General features: G+C 42.8%; 1 protein-coding gene across 1 annotated transcript; it reads left to right on the top strand.

Annotated features, from left to right (window-relative positions):
• Nucleotides 1-204: 204 nt before the first annotated feature.
• Nucleotides 205-23,361, top strand: LOC111977539 (FERM and PDZ domain-containing protein 2-like). Its single transcript, XM_024006993.1, has 28 exons — nucleotides 205-516; nucleotides 2,978-3,139; nucleotides 3,487-3,650; nucleotides 3,931-4,176; nucleotides 4,843-5,006; nucleotides 5,164-5,323; nucleotides 6,599-6,670; nucleotides 6,785-6,959; nucleotides 7,111-7,246; nucleotides 7,385-7,523; nucleotides 7,728-7,880; nucleotides 8,341-8,526; nucleotides 10,961-11,120; nucleotides 11,488-11,689; nucleotides 12,114-12,211; nucleotides 12,452-12,535; nucleotides 12,629-12,736; nucleotides 14,772-14,888; nucleotides 15,397-15,575; nucleotides 15,820-15,921; nucleotides 18,714-18,807; nucleotides 19,008-19,093; nucleotides 19,582-19,771; nucleotides 20,137-20,354; nucleotides 20,709-20,775; nucleotides 21,256-21,494; nucleotides 21,613-21,764; nucleotides 21,854-23,361. The coding sequence occupies exons 2-26, from the start codon at nucleotides 3,001-3,003 to the stop codon at nucleotides 21,291-21,293; spliced, it is 3,477 nt and encodes a 1,158-aa protein (XP_023862761.1). The 5' UTR covers nucleotides 205-516; nucleotides 2,978-3,000; the 3' UTR covers nucleotides 21,294-21,494; nucleotides 21,613-21,764; nucleotides 21,854-23,361.
• Nucleotides 23,362-23,670: the final 309 nt, after the last annotated feature.

The following is a 23,670-nucleotide window of genomic DNA, read 5'->3' as shown; positions in this document are numbered from 1 at the left end:
GAGAAAAAGAGAGTGTTGGTGACTTTAGCCAAACAACAATCACACATTATAGTCGAAGTAAAAAAAAAAATATATATATATATATTATTAACATGGGTTGGATTAGTAGAATTGAGCAGAACAATACSTGTATCACTTTACTATTGAAAGATTAGCTAAATGTTCTTGCCCACACCGATTGGTTGACCACTACCTTGCTGCTTGTCAAACCGCTCCTGCGTAATCCAATTGAGTTCTTATACCTGGAGTCTAAAAATAGTCCAAATTGACCGAAAACCCAGTATCGATACATCGCTACGTTTGTGTACAGAACATTATATTCAATGGAGAAAATGACTTATTTCCACGCTATCTTGTGATGGAATTATGGATAGATGAAAAGTCGCCTGMTTGGCTAGAAAAAGTAGCGAATGAAGAGTACAGCCACAGGTGGAATGCGGTGTGAYGCTTGAGAAGATTACATTCGAGCTGGAGGTTTTCTGAAGAGGGACTTCTTCATATATTGAATGAAATTAGGTAAAGTTATGGGTTTAATTGGATAGAATTGCCCAAAAATATAGACCTACATCTATTCAACACAAATGTGRTATTCTATGAATGTCTAAAAGTTGCGGGAACACGACCAATGAGTAAGTGAATGAATGCCGGTATGTCATCGGGAGGTAATTGTGGCCCGATCTTGCCATTAGGTATTTACAGTTTAATTACAACATATTCCATCGACAGTTTCTAGACAATAACCTAAAGAGTTTATCGTCAGCGATAGTTTTAGCACATCAATTTAATTATTGGGCAAGTGATTTTGATATTTTGCTAGGATAAGAGTAAGTAAATATGTTTTAAATGCAACGACAGCATGAATATAGCCAGTTATCATGCCTTTATATTTAAATTATWTATATATTTTTGTACAAACTGTCCTGGTGCAAAAATAGACCTACCCTGTCTGACCTGGGGCTGGGTAGCATGATGTATGATAATTGTTTATTTTCAGAGTAAACCAATTGGGAACGTGATATTTAGGTAATGGGGGTACCCACTACCTAAATATCAATAAGTCTCACTTTGTTGATGACCTTTGTACCTGCCTTCAGCCTTCTAATCTAAGAWACAGTATTGCCATTTTACTGATGCCTGTTATTGCAGCAGTAGTGCTTACTCTCTTCTGTCAGAAAACACAACCTTGTGTGTGTTACAGTTGAGTGATTGCCTACCTACTTATTTTGGGATAAAAGGAATCCTCAGTTTGCCGTTGTTTATGAGAAACGCTATCTTATAGAACTACTTTGAAAGTAATGTCATCATGACCCAAGATGGAAAATGCTTAGTCTCGGCTTGTAAATGCTGTMCTGTTCAACTGCACCCAGGTTGAAAAACAATAGGAACTACTGTGTTCCTGTAGAGCAGATATAATGGCTTTGTAGCAATTAGATCTCCCACTAAACCTGGTGTTCCCGGACAGCCTTTGTTGGCCCAGATCAATCCTTGATCAAATGCTGGTACAGAGCCTCAGCTCACTCTGAGTATTGGTATGAAGATTACTTATTTAATTTGAGTTTAGCTACAGTATGAATACCCATCTACCCACTGTTATCCCCGATTCAAAACACCAACAAGGCTACACGATAAATTCTTTAACTGTAATGACGAACCCAGCATAATTAACTCCCTAGAGTATATATTTTTGGAGACGTTTCCACCTGCAGGAACCAGAGATGCTACACAATCAATTAAATCGCTGACGTTMATTTTATTATAGTTCTGTGTTATCATTTGATTTAGTTTATATTTTCAGTAATCAACGTATGATTTTARAGTGAAATGGGATACCACCTTGTTGTTCCATTTATCACTCAGTYAGTGTATAACTCCACAACTTTGAGGTTTAATTTAAAGAAAAGTGAACCAGCATACCTCTAAAATAAGGTTTTATATGCACACAAAACCAAAATACCTAATGGGTTGTTCCAATCTCCTTGCTCCAAAATACTTTTTCATGGATTACATTCAGTAATGTTGTTTTTATTTGTCCCAATTTCTTGTGGAACGACCCTAATTCTAAAATGCCATCGCTGTTTAGTGAAATTGTACACGAGGTAAACTAATTTAATATGTCAGAGAACCTCAGCACTGTCACTTCTCATCTCAACGCTTCGCCGTCACCTTGGTGACGAGAGGGAGAGAAAAAAATCAAAGGCACAGGGAGAGCAGAGACATTAGAGCAAATCCTTCAGGCTCTGTGAAAGCCAATTACCGGTATTTGCCAACTGAAAGCTCAGTTTGAATGTGTGAAAGCCTGGTGTGCGTGTGTGAGGAAGAGGGGGAAAGAAACAGATGGGGGGAGGGGCCGTCTGTATTGCCTTCCATTAGACCAAGCATTGGCCTTACTCATTGTACTCTAGATATTTATCTGTAGATAGTTGTTTAATGGGCCAAATGTACCTTTGTTATCCTAATATCTCTATATTCTCAGCGAAAAGGATCACTTTGAGATAATGATTTATGCGATAAGACAGTACGGTTGTGTGGACCCTTTTTAAAACTCAGAAATTATTCTGGAAATKATTAAGTTTCTTACATTCAACAGTTTCATTGTAATCCAAATATCAGCTTCGCTTATTTTTTCACAGAGACTATGATGAAACATATATTGCTCATCAAATAACATCAGATTGAATTAGTCACATGCTTCGTGAACAGCAGGTGTGGACTAACAGTGAAATGCTTACTTACAGGCCCTTCTCAACGATGCAGAGAAAAATAAAATGGAGAAATAACAGAAATGTAAAACAAGTAATAATAAATACACAATGAGTAACGATAACTTGGTTCTATACACAGGGTATCAGTACCTAGTCGATGTGAAGTGGTACGAGGTAATTGAGGTAGATGCATGTATGTATGTACATGTAACTAGGAATAAMGTTTGCTAGTACAGCGTTTGAACTTAAATAACAACAAATATTCCCTCCCTTAGATAATATATGACTGTATCTACCCATGGCTGTGTCCCCCAGGATGGGCACGTTCGTGACCCTGGCAGAGGTGCTGGAGGCCCGGGGGTCACCTCTGGAGGAGGATGAGGTATGGCGTCTGCTTTTGGGCACCGCCGAGGCCTTAACGGACATCTCCCACAAAGGTACCTGGGCAYATTTATATCTCATTCCTGACCCATGATAATACCCACTGGCAGGTGCTAAAAGGATCTTTAGGTCTTAAAGGGATTGTTCATGGCCCATCAAACATTTGTCCGATGTTTGCAGACCTCAAAAGTGGTYTAATATCCCATGACTTCTGTTGTTACATGCTTCTTTATGCATTAGAAGAAAKAGGCCTCAAACCCGAAATGAATGGGAAAGATAGGCACCACCATATCATATCGTGCTCTACTTCTAACGTCTGACAAACGTACCTTTTTGGAGTGAGTTATTCCTATAGTGAGTGAGTGAGTTATTCCTAATAGTATGTATTTTGTCTTGTTGTCAGGTCCTGGTAACATGTGCAGTSTACTGAGCCCCGGCTCTATGTTACTGTCAGCCAGTGGGAACCTTGCTTTTAAAAGCTGTGCCCGGTCAGGGGACCTGGGCTCCTTCACTGCTCCAGAGGTACAGGATGGACACGCTGCCTCCAACAGGACAGCCTCAGAAAAGGTCATCAATAAATCCTGCTCTTAGAGTAATCATAATAATAATAGATGTATTTTATATAGCGCTTTTCATTACAAGTAGAATCTCAAAGTCGGTTAAAAATTGTTTTACAAATTTTTTAAAATACAGTAATCACTACTAGCGTAGTTCCAGATCTGTCTGTGCTGTCTGGAAAACTCCTATGGTTATTGGCATGACATCTCACCACTGTTTTGGTTCTTGACTTTTGGTTTTACATGAATTCCTCTGGAAGGATTTTACAATTTATTTTATTTTTTTCCAGATGGTTGTATATTCCCTAGGAATGACCCTCTACTGGTCCGTTGATTATCAACTACCTCAAAACCAGCCCATTCAGCTGAGTGGCAAACTGAAMAACCTGTTGCTGAGCATGTGTGAGGACACGGTCCAGAGACGAGCAGATCTCGTGACTGTGCTGGAGACCTGTGACCATCACATCAAGACTGCTCAACTGCCCCCACCAGAGAAGCTCATCAAACAGCTAGTAGAAGATGTGTTTAGGGACTCTGTGAGTTCACCCACATTTCCTTTGGTGTATGAAATGCACCTGTAGTCAGTATAGGTATCACTGTACCTATCTGGCTGTTGTGTATGCAATACCCTGGTCTACAGGTATACATTTGGCAGTCATACGTGAGTCATTATCTCTTCATTTTGTCCRTTTGTTATCGATAAGCTGAAATTGAGATCGGTCTTGCCCAGTTTGGTATAGGCTACACATAGGGCGGCGCACAATTGGCCCAGCGTCGTCCGGGTTTGGCYGGTGTAGGCCGTCATTGTAAATAAGAATKTGTTCTTAACTGACTTGCCTAGTTAAATAAAGCATCCGTTGAAGCGGTGGGGGAGACATGAAGTCATTAACTCGATCTTTTAGCTCTGTATGTCTTCGTTTTCGTTTAGKGTAATACCACAGCACCCCGCTGATTTCTTAGTGATGTACACTAAAGCATGCCAGGGGTCACCCTACACTCCATGTGCCATCCAGCACGATGACATAAGGTCAAAGTTCCTAGAAATATGTTGGCATCCATATTGTGACACTACGGACTCTTTGCTGGCTGAACGTCTATCTCGGCTGCGATCTGAAGCTGGGTTTGTGACATGCGGTTATTTTTAACGATAGGTCAGTGCAACTTTTCTAATTCAGTAGCTGCAATTGTATTGGGTTTTCTAGGTCAATCATGTGTCTATGGCTGAGAATGGTCCTCAACTTACTGACCGGAGTCAGATGGTCAGAGAGAGGATTCACAGTTTCTCAGGAAGTGCCTCGTACCATAACTCTACCTGGGCGCTGAGAAACAGAAGCAACTCAACATTCCAAGCCGAGCTCAGCAGAGGGTAAGAACCTAGCCGGCGCCTTTCAAACAACAAAGGCTCATTTTGACCGTAATACACAAAGTATCAGCTTTACAAATGTAGTTTTTTAAAGGGATAGTTCACCCAACAGTCTGTGGACAATAAATTAAAGAATCCATGTATTCTTTTTTCCTTACAGAATTGCCCAGGGGTTACGTCACAGAGAGAGTTACTGCAGCTATCAATTCCGTAACCCCTGTAGCCCTTACCTGGATGGCTTTCGCCGTGGCAGCATCAGACCTATACCATATGTGTATCTGAACGAGTCCACTGTCAGTCTTAATGAAAAGACAGCCAAGGTATGATATCATAGAGAGTCATGTGACATTTTGGGTTGAAATACCAGAAGATATAGTATATATAAAATAAATTGTGGATTCGGCTATTTCAGCCACACCTGTTGCTGACAGGTGTATAAAATCGAGTACACCGCCATGCAATCTCCATAGACAAACATTGGCAGTAGAATGGCCTTACTGAAGAGCTCAGTGACTTTCAACGTGGCACCATCATAGGATGCCACCTTTTCAACAAGTCAGTTCGTCAAATATCTGCCCTGCTAGAGCTGCCTCGGTCATYTGTAAGTGCTGTTATTGTGAAGTGGAAACGTCTAGGAGCAACAACACCTCAGCTGCAAAGTGGTAAACCACACAAGCTCACAGAATGGGACTGCCGAATACTGAAGCGTGCAGCGCGTAAAAATCATCTGTCCTTGGTTGCAACACTCACTACCGAGGTCCAAACTGCCTCTGGAAGCAACGTCAGCACAAGAACTGTTMGTCGGGAGCTTCATGAAATGGGTTTCCATGGCCGAGCAGCTGCACACAAGCCTAAGRTCACCATGCGCCATACCAAGCATCGGCTGGAGTGGTGTAAAGCTCRTCACCATTGTACTCTGGAGCAGTGGAAACGCGTTCTCTGGCGTGATGAATGACACTTCACCATCTGGCAGTCCGACGGACGAATCTGGGTTTGGCGGATGCCAGGACCGCTACCTGCCCCAATGCATAGAGCCATCTGTGAAGTTTGGTGGAGGAGTAATAATGGTCTGGGGCTGTTTTTTATGGTTCGGGATAGGCCCCTTAGTTCCAGTGAAGGGAAATCTTAACGCTACAGCATACAATGACATTATAGACAATTCTGTTCTTCCAACWTTGTGGCAACAGTTTGGGGAAAGTCGTTTCCTGTTTCAGGATGACAATGCCCCTGTGCACAAAGCAAGGTCCATACAGAAATRGTTTGTCGAGATTGGTGTGGAAGAACTTGACTGGCCTGCACGGAGCCCTGACCTCAACCCCATCGAACACCGTATGCGAGCCAGGCCTAATCGYCCAACATCAGTGCCCGACCTCACTAATGCTTTTGTGGCTGAATGGAAGCAAGTCCCCACAGCAATGTTCCAACATCTAGTGGAAAGCCTTCCCAGAAGAGTGGAGGCTGTTATAGCAGCAATGGGGGGACCAACTCCATATTAATGCCCATGATTTTGGAATGAGACGTTCGACGAGCAGGTGTCCACATACTTTTTGTCACGTAGTGTAGTTCTTAACGTCTCCCTCTTTTTTTAYGTGCAGGATGTGGGTCCAGAGTTTTTTCGAATGTTAGATGAGCCACTGGTTGTCTTGGAGCTGCCCGGATCCATTGTTGTAATTATGACTTTTCATCATCAAGAACTCCATCATCAAATGCTTTTTTACATCATCCCAACTATCACCAGCCTGTCTATCTATTAATCACTATCTTTCTGTCTGTCAATCCAGTCAAAGAAAGGGAAGTCTCCCTCCACTATGAGGGAGCTGARTGTGGTCATGCCAAACGGACAGAGCATCCTGGTTAAGTGTGACGTCAAGTCAGGAGGAGGRGATGTCTTTGATATGATTGTTGCCCACTCCAACCTGGTTGAACACTTCTACTTCGGCCTTGCTTACATTGATGGTAATTGACCAGGTTCACTAGTGTTTTTGTTTTGAATGGCTCTTGTCTGCTACCTGCTGATTTGTTGTTGTTTAACTACAGTTCTGAAAAAGTCTTTACATGGTTGATGTGTTAAACATGTCACTCTTTTTCATCTTGTCTCGGTTTTTAGATAATGAGTTTTTCTTCCTGGACAATGACACAAAGATATCCAAGGTTGCCCCCGATAGTTGGAAGAAAGTGCCTACGTCCACGTTTGTCCTTTTCTTCAGGGTCAAATTCTTTGTCCACGACATTGCTCTACTTTTGTAAGTACAGTACGACACATCCTCCTATGCTCACACTGTGTTGTATTGAAGGACGACCTATAGAATCCATAGAGGTCAGGCAACATTGTAGATGGTCCACCGATTTCTCTATGTAAGCATATTGTGTTTTTTTGGCAGGCACAAACTGACTCGTCACCAGTACTACTTACAGCTGAGGAAAGATATACTGGAGGACAGGTTGTCCTGCCATGAAGAGACAGGCCTATATCTGGGTGCCTTGGCTCTCCAAGCAGAGTATGGAGACTGCATGCCTGAGGTGTTTGCTACTTTTTTATTTGAGTTATATGGTCATGAAGTATCTTTGATATGCTGTATCACACAATTGTCACATGATTGGTCAAGGTCTAGGCGGATTGATCTGCATACTTAAATATCAATTACCTTGTTAGTATTTCGTAATATTAGCTCTGGAAATGTTATAGTTGAGTGATGACTAACTTTTATCTGATATTTCCAAAAGGTTTATGGGAGGAACTACTATCGACCAGACCAGTACGTTGCCAAGAGCGTCATGGAAAAAAGAGCCTTGCCTTACCTAAAGGAGGAGTTGCTACGGTTACATGCCAACAACTCCACGATGAGTACCGACGAGTCCGAGCTTGAGTTCCTCAAGGTAACATGAACCAAAGAAAACGCTTCATAGAGTTCTACGTTTTATATCGTTATATTCATGTTATTAGTTCCATACTCAGTGGACTGATATTTGAATCATTACACCAAAAGGCTGTGGCACCTGCACAGTGGATTAATGGTGAACATATGGTAATATCGTATATTACATAAACGTTTGGCTTGTATTCTTAGCCCGTGTGGTAAACTTGCACATCGGCAGTTCCCGGTTTCCACTACATTCCACAGCCACAAAGTCAAAGTATCATAAAAATTCATGAAAACWAAATTTGCTTCTTGGTCTTAATTTAAGGTTAGKGTTRGGCATAAGTTTAGCAGTGTAGTTAGGGTTAGGGTTAAAATAAAATGTAATAAAGAGAAATTGTAGAAATAGGCGTGGTTTATGACTTTGTGGCTGTGGAAGCTAGTGACGACCCAGTTCTAACGTCTAACTTCCTTCCCAGGCCACCCAGCAGCTTCCTGAGTACGGTGTTCTGTTCTACCGCGTGGGGCACGAGAAGAAGCCAGTCATCGGAGAGCTGATCCTAGGAGTGTGTGCCAGAGGAGTCATAGTGTATGAGGTTAAAGATAGCTCTCGCTCCACGAGTCAGACATTCCACTGGTGGGAAACAAACAGTATCTCCTCCTCTGTGAGTATTATGCCTTTTTAGATAATGCAAAACTCCGTTTTTTAACATTTTAAAGTGGCACTCCAATCTCCTTTTCACCTCAAAAAMGTAAATCAGGTGTTAATCCTGATTTACTTAACAAAAGGCACATCTCAGTAGGTGGTCCTGGTATCCTCATGACATGGCACAAGTGGGGGAGCCTTTCCTTTCTTTTTTCCCCCTCTTTTATTATAATATATTCTTTTACCCCCTTTTTCTCCCCAATTTCGTGATTTACAGTCTTGTCCMGTTGCTGCAACTCCAGTACGGACTTGGGAGAAGCGAAGGTCGAGAGCCATGCGTTCTCCGAAACACGACCCTGCCAAGCCACRCTGGTTCTTGACACACTGCTCGCTTAACCCGAAAGCCAGCCGCACCAATGTGTCGGAGGAAACACCGTACAACTGGCGACCGTGTCAGCGTGCATGCGCCCGGCTTGCCATRGGAGTTGCTAGAGCGCGATGGGACAAGGACATCCCAGCAAAGAAACAAAGAAACCCCTCCCCTAACCCGGGCGAAGCTGGGCCAGTTGTTGGCCGCTTCATGGGTCTCCCGGTCGTGGCCGGCTGCGACACAGCCCGGGATCGAACCCCCCTTGCCTTTACCCTTTTSTTCTCTATTGCTTCTCTATTGTTCTTCAAGCAAGGAGGGAGGCCGATGACATAACGGATTTCCATCAGACCAACTCMTTGATTGCCCTACTCCTTGAAGTTTGCAGCTGTGTTTAAAATGCACTATTATGCTCAAAATGTATTTATTTTTACCCTTTTAGTGTATGTATTTACTCTATTTATACTTGGGATATTAGTTTTCAGCAGTAAAAGTATTTTCTTTTTTTATCACTGGAGATTCATTTTAATAAAGGAAACTGAGGAATATTGAAAGTGAATATAGTTGACTTTAAAGTGTTTGTTTAGTCAGTGAATTTTGTAGCTGTTGTTTTGTTAGCTTGTTATGTCTGTAAATGCCTTAAAACTTCTTACGGCTGAGATCCCGTTAACGGGATCGACTTGACAACAGCCAGTGAAAGTGCAGGGCGCCAAATTCAAACAACAGAAATCTCATAATTAAAATTCCTCAAACATACAAGTATTTTACACAATTTTAAAGGTAAACTTGTTGTTAATCCCACCACAGTGTCCGATTTYAAAAAGGCTTTACGACGAAAGCACACCATCTGATTATGTTAGGTCAGTACCTAGTCACAGAAAAACACAACCATTTTTCCAGCCAGAGAGAGGAGTCACAAAAAGCAGAAATAGAGATAAAATTAATCACTAACCTTTGATGATCTTCATCAGATGACACTCATAGGACTTCATGTTACACAATACATGTATGTTTTGTTCGATAAAGTTCATATTTATATCCAAAAATCTTAGTTTACATTGGCGCGTTATGTTCAGTAATGTTTTGCCTCCAAAACATCYGGTGATTTTGCAGAGAGCCACATCAATTTACAGAAATACTCATAATAAACATTGATAAAAAGATGCAAGTGTTTTACATGGAAATTTAGATAAACTTCTCCTTAATGCAACCGCTGTGTCAGATTTCAAAAAAACTTTACGGAAAAAGCACACCATGCAATAATCTGAGTACGGCGCTCAGACACAAAAACAAGCCATACAGGTATCAGAAATAGCATTATAAATATTCACTTACCTTTGATCTTCATCAGAATGCACTCCCAGGAATCCCAGTTCCACAATAAATGTTTGTTTTGTTCGATAAAGTCCATAATTTATGTCCAAATACCTACTTTTTGTTCGCGCGTTTAGTTCAAAAATCCAAATTCATGACGCGCAGGCCAGACGAAAAGTCAAAAAATTCCATTACAGTTCGTAGAAACATGTCAAACGATGTATAGAATCAAYCTTTAGGATGTTTTTAACATAAATCTTCAATAATGTTTCAACCGGAAAATTCCTTTGTCCGTAGAAATGCAATGGAACGCAACTAACTCTCACGGGGGCGCGCCTGAGTGCGCTCGTGGCACTCTGCCAGACCCCTGACTCAATCAGCTCTCATTCCCTCATCCTTCACAGTAGAAGCATCAAACAAGGTTCTAAAGACTGTTGACATCTAGTGGAAGCCGTAGGAAGTGCAATATGACCCCATAGACACTGTATATTGGATAGGCAAACCTACAAACCTCAGATTTCCCACTTCCTGGTTRGATTTTTTTCTCAGGTATTTGCCTGCCATATGAGTTCTGTTATATTCACAGACATCGTTCAAACAGTTTTAGAAACTTCAGAGTGTTTTCTATCCAAATCTACTAATAATATGCATATCTTAGCTTCTGGGCCTGAGTAGCAGGCAGTTTACTCTGGGCACCTTATTCATCCAAGCTACTCAATACTTCCCCCAGCCATAAGAAGTTAACCCCTCCTCGCTCTCTGTCCCACCACAGTGTCGGAAATTTGTCATCGAGAGCAGAGGGAGCGCGAGAAAGCACACCTTTGTCACCGAGAGATCCAAGACGGCCACATACCTGTGCAACCTCTGCTCTGCCCAGCACAAGTTTCACAATGAGATGAACTCTCGCCAGCTCGGACACAGTCTGGCCTCAGGTCGGAACATTTTATAATGACATCATAACTGTTAAAGTCRCATGGTCAAGAAAACTCCTGGCCCAAACCATAACCTCTTCTACATTCCTGTAAATAGTGTCTCAGTGACAGCTTGTTCTGATTCTATACAGTTGCTGTCCTGTTCTTGGTGAATCTTTTTTGCCAGACCCTTCAGCCATATACAGTATATAGCTAATAAGCTATATATCTCGCTAATGTACCACGTGGGCTTATTGATAGGCCAAAAAGAGAAACTTCTGGATCATTGAATTATAGCACAGTTATTGGATCTACATCTATCTTGATTTCATTATAGCCACCTTTGACCAACCTTGATTTGAACGAAAGAGCCCTTTTTTCTTTCCAGAGGACAACATAGTGCAATATGCGGCAGTGTGTCGGGCACAGAACAGCCAGATGAACAGCCGGATGAACAGGAACTCTGAGACCGTACTGACAGACAGCGGTCTGACCACACCGCAGGACGGCTCCATGACCAAACTGTGTGATGACATCGCCGCCAAGATCGAGGCGCGGATCAAACAGCACCGTGTCCTCCACGAGCAGGGGTARGAGTGATGGAGAGCATACCCACTGGGCACAGGCACCAGTTCAACATCTATTTTTGAATTACATTTAGTTGACTTGTCAACTAATGTGAATTCAACGGCAAATCAACAAATGTCACCATATCATTGGATTTAGGTTAAAAGTTGGGTGAAAAAATTACGAAATCCCCTTATGTTGATGACTTTATGCAAATTCACTTGGTTTCCCACGTTGATTTAACGTCATCACATTGAATTATTTTGTTGAAACGACGTGGAAACAACGTTGATTCAACCAGTTTGTGYCCAGTGGGTAAAGTATCCTTCCCTGTATTCTCTTTCTGTATACACTACTGTACATTCCTTTGCATTTCATTTCTTGCATATTGTWAGTATTTCTATTTCCCTGCATGTTGTAAGTAATTTCTCCCTGTATAATTYTCAGCAGAAGGAGACCATTGCCTGGGAAACTGTCTCCAGCCCTGTCTCGTGGGTCTGGGAAGTGTGGGTCAGAGGTCAACCCCATGTCCTCAGCAGGCAGAGGTATGGATAGATGATCAGCTCCTAAGAAAATTAACCTCTTAACACTGGGTAATCAGGTACAGGATCAAGTGTTCACATTCTGGAAGCGCTCCAAAGCCGAGCACCGTGCGGAAGACATCCTCGCAACCGTTGTAGTAGCCTGTCAATATCATCCAGAGATGGCATACGGGTTTCTTATGAGGTGCTGGGGTTAATGTACAGTAATGCGTTAAAAGGTAGCTGCGGTATTTCTGTCAACAGATGTTTTTGCCCAAACGAAGAGAGTCATACCAAAGAGAGAAGTCATTTGTGTGTGCTTAAAGAAAGACCCGAAGCTCGGCGTCGGTAAGTTCATCGCTTACAACATTTAGTCATATATCCATTAAAGGATATGTTGTAGAATAGAACTAAAATGGAAAAGTACTTTTATCTATTCAGGTGTTGTGATAGTTGGAGAAGACACGGTGGGGAAGTACGACCTGGGTATCTTCATAGCATCCATCGTGCGGGGAGGACCAGCGGATAAAGATGGCCGCATCAGAGCAGGTAGGTGACTAGGTTTTATTTCTGGGCTTCTCTTCACAAAGCTCACACCGGATTATGACGCCTGGGCACATTGGTGAACAATAGCCTTGCATGCCAGGTTTATTTTTAAGTTCTCATGTGAGCTTTTTCTCTTGACACTGCCGGTTAATTAGTCATGACTAGTGCCCTATCTACACTCTTAGAAAAAATGGTGCTATCTAGAACCTTAAAGGGTTCTTCGGCTGTCCCCATAGGAGAACCCTTTGAAGAACCCTTTTTGGTGGCAGGTAGAACCCTTTTTGGTTCCAGGTAGAACCATTTCTACAGAGGGTTCTACATGGAACCCAAAAGGGTTCTACCTGAAACCAAAAAGGGGTAACTTGGAACCAAAAAGGGTTCTCCTATGGGGAAAGCCAAATAACCACTTTGGAACCGTTTTTACTGAAAGTAAACTCAGCAAAAAAAGAAACGTCCTCTCACTGTCAACTAAGTAAATTTTCAGCAAACTTAACATGTGTAAATATTTGTATGAACATAACAAGATTCAACAACTGAGACATAACCTGAACAAGTTCCATAGACATGTGACCAACAGAAATKGAATAATGTGTCCCTGAACAAAGGGGGGGTCAAAATCAAAAGTWAYAATCAGTATCTGGTGTGGCCACCAGCTGCATTAAGTACTGCAGTCCTCATGGACTGCACCAGATTTGCCAGTTCTTGCTGTGAGATATTACCCCACTCTTCCACCAAGGTAACTGCAAGTTCCCGGACATTTCTGGGGGGRATGGCCCTAGCCCTCACCCTCCGATCCARCAGGTCCCAGACGTGCTCAATGGGATTGAGTTCCGGGCTCTTCRCTGGCCATGGCAGAACACTGACATTCCTGTCTTGCAGGAAATCACGCCCAGAACGAGCAGTATGACTGGTGGCATTGTCATGCTGGAGGGTCATGTCAGGATGAGCATGCAGGAATGGTACCACATGAGGGATGAGGATGTATTCCCTGTAACGCACARTGTTGAGATTGCCAGCAATGACAGCAAGCTCAGTCCGATGATGCTGTGATACACCGCCCCAGACCATGACAGACCCTCCACCTCCAAATCGATCCCGCTCCAGAGTACAGGCCTCGGTGTAATTCTCATTCCTTTGACGATAAACGCGAATCTGACCGTCACCCCTGGTGAGACAAGACCGCGACTTGTCAGTGAAGAGCACTTTTTGCCAGTCCTGTCTGGTCCAGCGACGATGGGTTTGTGCCCATAGGTGACGTTGTTGCCGGTGATGTCTGGTGAGAACCTGCCTTACAACAGGCCTACAAGCACTCAGTCCAGCCTCTCTCAGCCTATTGCAGACAGTCTGAGCACTGATGGAGGGATTGTGCGTTCCTGGTGTAACTCGGGCAGTTGTTGTTGCCATCCTGTACCTGTCCCACAGGTGTGATGTTCGGATGTACCGATCCTGTGCAGGTGTTGTTACACGTGGTCTGCCACTGCGAGGATGATCAGCTATCCATCCTGTCTCCCTGTCTTAGGCGTCTTACAGTACGGACATTGCAATTTATTGCTCTGGCCACATCTGCAGTCCTCATGCCTCCTTGCAGCATGCCTAAGSCACGTTCACGCAGATGAGGAGGGACCCTGAGCATCTTTCTTTTGGTGTTTTTCAGAGTCAGTAGAAAGGCCTCTTTAGTGTCCTAAGTTTTCATAACTGTGACCTTAATTGCCACAGGTGCATGTTCATTAATTGTTTACGGTTCATTGAACAAGSATGGGAAACAGTGTTTAAACCCTTTACAATGAAGATCTGTGAAGTTATTTGGATTTTTACGAATTATTTTTGAAAGACAGGGTCCTGAAAAAGGGACATTTCTTTTTTTGCTGAGTTTAGATGCAACTCCCAGTCTATTTTCGTATCCCCTATTTCTATGGTCTTTACAAATCTGAAGGAATTGGATAGGGGCTCAGGGTATCTGTTGATTCTGGACCAGGACTAGGTGGATACCAACAACATGATTATTTATATGAAATGTTGTGGTGATGTTCTCCCTCAGGTGGCCGTCTGATCTCTCTGAACCACACCAGTCTGGAGGGCATGACCTTCAGTGAGGCTGCAGAGGTCATGCAGAACAGCCCACAGGAGGTCACACTCATCGTGACCCAGCCCAAAGGTACTGGAAGTGTGTATATACAGTACCAGTCAGTACCAGAGAATGCCAAGAGTGTGCAAAGCTGTCATCAAGGCAAGGGGTGGCTACTTTGAAGATTCTGAAATATATCAAGTATTTTGATTTGTTTACACTTTTTTTGGTTACTACATGATTCCATATGTGTTATTTCATAGTTGTGATGTCTTCACTACTATTCTACAAAGTAGAAAATAGTAAAAATAAAGAAAAACCCTGGAATGAGTTGGTGTGTCCAAACTTTTGACAGGTACTGTATATCTCTGCTCTGTTCAGGCTCAYTTACATTCAGTGATAAACTATATATTTTTAGTAGACTGGCTTTWCAGCTAGATGTTTTAGTTAGAGCTCCAAATGGGAATTTACGTTTTTGTCCTCTCTGGATCATCACTACATACATTGCCAGGCYTTCGCTATTAGTTGATAATTCCACATTTCAACTTTTATTACAATGTGGATTTTTTGGTGTGTTTTTGTTGATGTTTCTTTACAGTTTCCTCGACACCCAACAACGTGAGATCTCCGCTATTGAAGAACTACGAGTCCCAGACCACTTCGAGGACTAACATGCGCTCTGGGGAGGACGACCTGGATGAGATCGTGTCTGTCATGTTGACCCCAAAGACTGGCAGTAGACTGCAAMTCCCTGATGTACGCATCCTCAACGCTCAGGTAACCAATGGCTACTGACCATCATCTCCTCCATGTTAAGGACAATACTCCACATGTGCTAAGATTGGGGAACAATTGTATTCATTTTGTACACAAACAAGACAACGAACATGAGCAATCAACTCTACATAATGTCAATTAAATAAACAAATAGAAACAAATACAATAGAATCGTGCCTTTGTTGTGAATTGTATCATCCATCTTAATCTCATCATGAACTCTTATTCCCTATCCATTATCCAGGACTGCCACTCAAGGTCTCCTTCCACAAACTGCTTCAGGGGTGATGAGATCTCTGTGGAGCTGAAGAAGAAAGCTGGAGTAGGTTTAGGGATCAGTATCGCTGTAAGTTAACTATTTCACGTCTAACTCCCTAGGACAGCTCTAGAAATGACTGTTATACACATGATATAACCTCACACTCCGGCCAGAGAGAACATTTCCCACCCAATACCCTAAGAGAGGGTCAGACAAGCTCCCATTTTTWCCTCAACATCTGATCGGAGATCGGTGATCTCACACCATTGTACGGAAGGGGTTTATTTTACTGGTCAGTGGTACTCTAGGGAGATGGACCTACTATATTTAAGTCTGGGATAGACAAATTAGTCTAGTCAGGAAGTCAGCTGCTTCTGTGTCTCTGGGTAGTAATCCTTTAGACCCCTGGGGTTAATCACCTTGGAGAGGGAGGAGCTGGAGCTGGACCCACTAGAGCCTGCAGCTTGGAGCCTGCCTGCTTACTGGACAGTACAGTAGGCTACGAGAGAGAGAGCGAGCGGGTGAGAAGGAGGGAGGGAAGGAGAGAGAGCAAGGGAGCGAAAGATCGAGAGAGGCAGAGAGAAAGGGAGCAGTAACAGCCTACCGAGACGTCATTAAGAGGCCTGTTAATTCTTTTTAGGCCTGGCTGGGATTTGGGTTGATGCGAAGGGGGATCAGGGATGAGAGCATACCACACCACACGCCTGGTGTGTCTGTTGCTATCTAGAACCTTAAAGGGTTCTTCGGCTGGCCCCATAGGAGAACCCTTTGAAAAACCCTTTTTGGATGCAGGTAGTACCCTTTTGGGTTCCATGTAGAGAGAGACACAGGAGGCAGAGAGAAAGGGAGGAGTAACAGCCTTCCGAGACGTCATTAAAATGCTTGTTAATTCTCATTAGGCCTGACTGGGATTCGGATGATGTGAAGGTGGATCAGGGATGAGAGCATCCCACACCACACTCCTGGTGTGTCTGTTGGCAGACATTCTATTTGTTTACCCCCTATGTGTGAGAGACAGAGCGATAGAGTGTAAGATCCTATAACCAAATAAACATACTATATTCCTTTTATTCTTGATACATCCCTCTCACCTAGCAGCCTGAGGGCTCTATTTTCGGCTGGCGTCAAGCCAGCGCAATTGTCAAACGCACGCCCTATTAAAACGGGCGCTCTTCTGTTTTCAAACCCTAGCGCAAGGATCGGTCATTTACATGTCTTATATGAGCTCGCTTGCACAGAGGTGGGCGGGSTGTGTCCTTAAAAACGTGCCCCAAAGTGCCAATTTCAGGCAGCGCTGGTGGGGATATTTGAGACCAACCAAAGCTGATCTTACCGGTAACGCGGTTGGTTTTGGCATGGATTTGAACAGCGKAAATGCAGCTTATCCAGCCGTGACGCCCACTGCCAAAATGCAAATGGAATAAGATAGATGTGCTTTTTGTGCCCGTAAACCTCCCATTTAGTTTCATCTGATTTAAAAACCAGTCATAACCTCCCCTCCTCTCAATGAAGACCGCTTTCTTTTGTCCTGCCTAATGCATTTGCCAAGTAGTAAAGACGATTATAAAGGGTTTGWCTCGTGAGACCACATACAGTCATTCTTAAATCACCAAAGCGTTATTAAAATGTTTTTTATTTGTCACTATGTGGGGTTAGGSTTAGTTTGTACGTTATTTTAACCTGCTCTTTTTTTGCTTAAATAACCCTCCCTGTAGCCTACTGTATATGCCCATCATGGAACTAGACATGAGATGATCSGGTCAAACTCGTATTTAGAAACATTWAAGTTATTTTCCTGTAACAATTGCTTGTTTTYCATTTCATTTTTATAAAAGCCCTTTAAGCTTCACTTACCCTACTCTAACAAAATCTGGTTCAACAGCAATGTGTCTGCGGTCTTCCTTATCCTGGCAATGATTTAGCATAGTACCCTATCCATAAAAGGTTTCTAAGTGGTCTACTTGTGAGGCTTTTGCAATATTCACCATTCACATAAGCCAACCTGCCGTGCAAACTTTATTTCAAACTCCATTTTCAAAGAGCRCCTCTTGTCTGGTTACCAAAGACTGGCTGCTCCAAACTTATTTAAATGAATCAGTCATTTAAGGCCCTATCAACGGTGTCTTGCTTATTGAGAACGTGCTCAACACGTGCAATACAATTTACGGTAGCCTAGTATGTTTTATTTCAGGGAAAAGYGCGCTGCGTAAAGGCCTATACTCGTTAAAGCCAATTGCAACAATGTTGACTGTCAACACTCCGAACATATTGAGCAAACATTGCATTTATTATTACTGTTGCTATTACTCATTACTGTGGCCTATGCTATTTAATMAACTGTATCGATCCACAATGAACCAGGAAGAGAATATTCCGTGCCCCCAGCCGAATTACTGTTGATGACAACTCAAAGACCGTCAATAACCTACAGAACATGAGACAACGGCATGCAGTATTAACCCATGAAACACKTCGATTGGCCAGKGATTGGCCAARCCCTCGTCACACCTCTAATTTATTTATTCATCAAAACCCTGTCCTTTTGCGGSACCGCCAGCTATTGCKMTCATAATTCCCGCAGTGAAAATGGCACAAATATTTCCTACACACCCCTGGAACTGTAGCCCTACTGCCAGAGCTAAGATTTACCGTGGCGTTCGGTTTGTTAAAGTAGAGCCCAGAGAGTAGGGACTTATTATATTAGTATGAAGGAAAAAAAATGGGGGGAAAAACTTTATGGTACATTGTCATATTAAGCCGCTTCAGCATTTAGTCAGACATGCAAATGTTATTGATGGTGTACAGTATATTGATACACTTACATTTCAACCGAGACTRTCATGTTGTTGGATAATAACCTTGTGTTTCTGATTTGCCAGGGTGGTGTGAACACAGGCCTGCGTCATGGAGGTATCTACATCAAAAGCCTAGTCTGTGGAGGGGCTGCTGAGCAAGATGGCCGCATTCAGTCAGGTACAGTATAATGCTGAACAAGCGCTACTCTGTTACAGTAAAGCACCTGGAATAATAGTGACATTTAGAAGAACATTATACTGGATTATTGCTGCACAAATTTAATTTAGATGAGTGAGATGATTGTGTGTGTGTGTGTGTGTGTGTGTGTGTGTGTGTGTGTGTGTGTGTGTGTGTGTGTGTGTGTGCGCATCTAACAGGTGACAGACTGCTGAAAGTTGATGGAATCAGGTTTCAAGGGTTCACATATCAGCAGGCTGTGGAATGTCTGGCGARAACAGGAAAGGTAAAGGAACATCAATATCTCAGCTGCAACACCAGGGCAAGGCAACACCATCATCGTTTTGCTTCTGCGTTTGCCTTTAACCGAACTGTGTACAGAACTGAGTGCAAACAAACACTGAMATTTTAACATGTGTTCTGATTATGTGCTGTTTATCTTGTGCAATGTGAATATACCTGTGTATATACAGTACACTCTTAGAACAAAAGGTGCTATCTAGAACCTAAAAAGGTTATTTGGCTGATCCCATAGGAGAACCCTTTGAAGAACCATTTTGGGTTCCATCTAGAACTATTTCCACAGATGGTTCTACCTGGAACCTAAAWGGGTTTTACCAGGAATCAAAAATGGTTCTCCTATAGGGACAGCTGGAGAACCCTTTTGGAAGCCTTTTTTTCTAAGAGAGTAGTTTAAAACTAGTTTCTGAAAGGTACAGACTAATGAGAAGCATTAACTGTTGTTTGTCTTTATGTAACTGTTTCCTGTCCTAGGTGGTGACCCTGGTCCTGGAGAGGGAGAACATGAACAGCCTGCCCTGGGTGTCTCTGAGCCCAGACACAGGTTGCAGCCTCTCCCCTCAGAGTTCCCACCGGGACATCACCCAGAAGAGGAACAACAGCTGCCCTGCCGTCATCACCCCCTTCTTGGTCAAGCCCAAGGACTACAGCTTCGTGTCTGACGGTAAGGGATAGTATATCATCGACAAGGGAACTTTAGTGTAAGGGGAACACTGGTGCWTCGAGGGACTGAGCTCAGAAGCATTGTCCATGACTGAAGGAGGGATTAGAAATCAGCCAGACGAACAGGAGAAATCTGCTTAAACAAACTGACAAAAATGACCAGCAGATGGTGTAAAAACAAGCAAGCACACCCACTGACAGGCAACTAAACCATCTTATCGGTATAGTGTGAGTGAATACAGTAGGTCTATTCGGCTTTTGTGAGAGAGAGTGTTACCTTTGACAGCTACCCAGTCTGGATCCACAGTCCAAGCCTCCAAGGTGAACTCTGACACACTTCAATCCCCTAACCCCTCCACCCTACAGGGAACACTTTGGAGGTGACCTTGAATAAGAGGCTGAATAGCTTGGGCTTCAGCTTCCTGGTCCCTGAGCTCGACCCCTTGAAAGGAGACTCGGGCAGTGGTCTTGTCCGGATCAAGACGCTTTTCCCTGGCCAGCCAGCGGAGGAGAGTGGGCGGATCCAGGAGGGAGACGTCATCCTGGCAGTCAATGGAGAACCGCTGAAGGGATTGTCCTACCAGGTAAATATAGACGCAGACTGGTGTGACGTAATACGATTGTTCAACCGTAGCTACAGCTGTGAGTTGGCATGCTGTATATGGGGGTGGGTGGGAGCATTGGAAGACAGAGATATTGTGGAAATGTAGTGTGAGAGATAGGGTTTTTGTTTCACTCAGTGTGATTGATCCGTTCAATATTTCTGTATCACCACTCATTATCTTATAGGCTTATAAGGCTGACTATACATTATTATGGCCATTTATCATTCCACAATTAACCCATCATTCCATAATTAACCCATCATTCCATAATTAACCCATCATTCCATAATGGTGGATGTGACAGTGGGTGACGGTTGTCTCTCTGGCATGTAGAGGGTGGTCACGCTGCTGAGAGGCTCTCCTCCTGAAGTTCGGTTGTCTCTGTGCCGTCCTGCTCCAGGTAAACACATCTACACATCCGGATGCAGGTTGATGTTTATTGCCATGAGTCTTGTCCTGGAGGCAGAACTGAGCGATTTTCTCTTAGATAGGCCAGCTGCAAAGTAGAAATTGGTTTTATTCATAAAAATGAAGACTAGCTTTCTAGTCTTAATTTAAGGTTAGGGTTAGGCATTAGGGTTAACAGTGTGGTTAAGGTTAGGGTTAGGTTTAAAATCTGATTTTATGACTTTGTGGCTGTGCCTCCAGAACAAGAWCCATGATGAAAAACGCTAACCTGCTATCCGGACAGGGCAGACAACATAATCCAATTTACAGTTTTTCCTTTCACAAAGTAATAGCTTTAATTCATTTAAATGTTAGCTTTTATAAGACACATTTTCATCTTTCACACCTAAAGAAGTTGTCTTTTTATGCAGAGGCTAACATCAAACTGCATGTATTTTTCATTCCTTCCCTTTCCATTTTRATATCTTCCAAGGAATTYTGCCTCCCATTGAAACGTTGTTTGGCACCTGAGTGATGTCACACCACAGTACGTGAGCACCAATGGGAGTTCAGGAATATACTTCCTGAAAGACAGACAGGAGATCTTCGAGGAGCAGGGCAGGGGAAGATCTGTCCAGATGAAAGAGTAGGACAGAGGGAGACGCCTGGCCCTCCCTGCCCTGTAGCAGAGCCCCGGGCCTGACCTGACGGATTACAGAACCTACCTGGATGGTGGGTGGATGGGCAGTACCAGCACTGCAAGACATATCACAAGATACCTCATAATGTCAGATTCAGTTTAAAGACTGCAAAAATGTGACCTGAATATTTATGAAATTATTCTTTTCAGCATCTCTGCGTTCTATGAGTCAGAGGAGTTGGATGAGTCGCCCCGCAGAYAAGAACCAACTGTGTCATGTTACAACAGCCAGGAGGCACTGCTGAGGTCAACTCATGTGAGGTGAAGAAAATGCTAAACGATGGAAATCTCTTGCTATTTAGGTAAATAATAGTTAGTTTAAAGTCTAGTGACATTAATGTATGAAATATATATATTCAGATCAAGGCAATGACCTTTTCTCTTTTCCAAGATTCTGTTGAACACCAGAAGAGGCGAAWGAGTTGGTTGGACTGGGGGCGTGGGGGTTCTACAGTGTGAACCCTTGACGATGAGGAGAGAACTATTACACAAGCTCAGTTGGTTTGAAGGTGAGGGGGACTGTATGGTGAGGGGYTCTGTGAACTGTGTGGTTTTCCCTGAATGCGGATGTGGTTTCAGTTCTGGCACAGAAAGACAGACAGTCTACAAACAKAGAAAAGGTGTATGGTTGAGGTACTATGGTCACATAGGGAGGCCTGATGAAGAAGCAGGACTTAACCACCGTCCTGCTTTAATAACCTGATCGTCAATTGACGCACCCGTGCGTCACAAACTGACGTCATTTTGAATATTGAGTAGCTCCCGGTGTGTTTAYACTAGAGACTTACCGTTTCTTGTAGTGGCTGCAGCTCAATCCCCTCTTTCCGCCGATATAAGGTTTGTACCTATTCCATAACATGGGGCTTGTGAAAGCTGCATTTATTTATTTTTTTACACATGAGAGGATCCAGACAAGAAAATCCCTTTTTCTTTTTAATTGGAAATCAAACTCAAATCTTACTGCAGGCAATACCATGAGAATCTCACCCCAGACCACCTCCCATGAAGGRCATAAAGCATGCGCTATGGTCAAGTTCATAGAGTATGCAATGTAGGTCAAGTCACCARAAGTGCAAACATTTAGTATGCAGGGAAAGGGTACACTCTGACGGTCTTTGTAAAGCAATGCATTTTCTTCTCCATACGCATTACCTTGTATGCATCCTCCACATGCGCCATCGATCTCTCACTCGTTTTCAATAGGAATGGTAAATGGGAAAATAAGTTTAACGTTTCTTCACCTGTCTGTGTCTTATTTTTTATTTTTTTACTTGATAACTTGAAAGCTCTGATTGCTAGGATCATTTTAAGGTGTCAGTCTTGAAAATCTGTTTAGCCATTTTGTGACTCACTACCAAAACCAGATGTAACGGGTTTCACATGGACAAGAGACATCGTGTACTCTCTTACTCCTGTCTCGTGGACAAACTGGGAATCAGGCAGGGGATATATTCACATAACTGGGTAGGCAGAGGCTTCTGCTTTCTCTTCATATGAATGTCATTTTTGTCATATGGAACATTATTCCTGTAATATGAAACATTATTCCTGTATGATGAAAAAAGTGAAAGAAACCCTGTACATTTCAGGGTTCTGTAATGTTTCTGATACATTTATCAGATACCCTCAGTTCTTACCTTTTCTAACAATATTAATCATTTGTTTGTAAGATTTATAGTTTTGAAACCGAAATGTTATTATTCTTTATGAGGGTAGTATACAATATTATGCATCGTTTACAAAATGCCACTAGAGGGAGTCAGAGTTGAACACGTTTTAAATACACCTCACTGTTATCTAAGGTTGGTTGTTCAGCAACAAAACCAACGTGTGCTCAACTAAGGGGCRAAACAGACTGGGTTGGCTTAGATCGTTGATAAAATGTAAACTATATTTTGTCTCCAATGTTTATRTTAAACATAAATAAAATTGCACAATGAGCACTTGTTGTCTCTCAAATACATTTTTACAGTTGTTGGTTAGCTAGCTGGCAAATATTTTGCCGTAGTAGCATAGACATCTCAAAACAAGACATGGTATCAAGAACAAGTTCAAAACGAGCTGAAACTAGGAACTTACGATTCACCACCTGGCAGTTTCTTGTCGTTGCTAGCTATCTGGCCATCCAGAACCATAACAACACACGGCCTTCTGCCCCCTTTGAAGTGGACGCATCGTTTTYGTGACGTTGTCAGCCAACCAGTCTAT

The sequence above is a fragment of the Salvelinus sp. IW2-2015 genome, linkage group LG18 (genome assembly GCF_002910315.2).
Source record: "Salvelinus sp. IW2-2015 linkage group LG18, ASM291031v2, whole genome shotgun sequence".
Classification (NCBI taxonomy): Eukaryota; Metazoa; Chordata; class Actinopteri; order Salmoniformes; family Salmonidae; genus Salvelinus; species Salvelinus sp. IW2-2015.
This window is presented reverse-complemented; position numbering and strand designations above follow the sequence as displayed.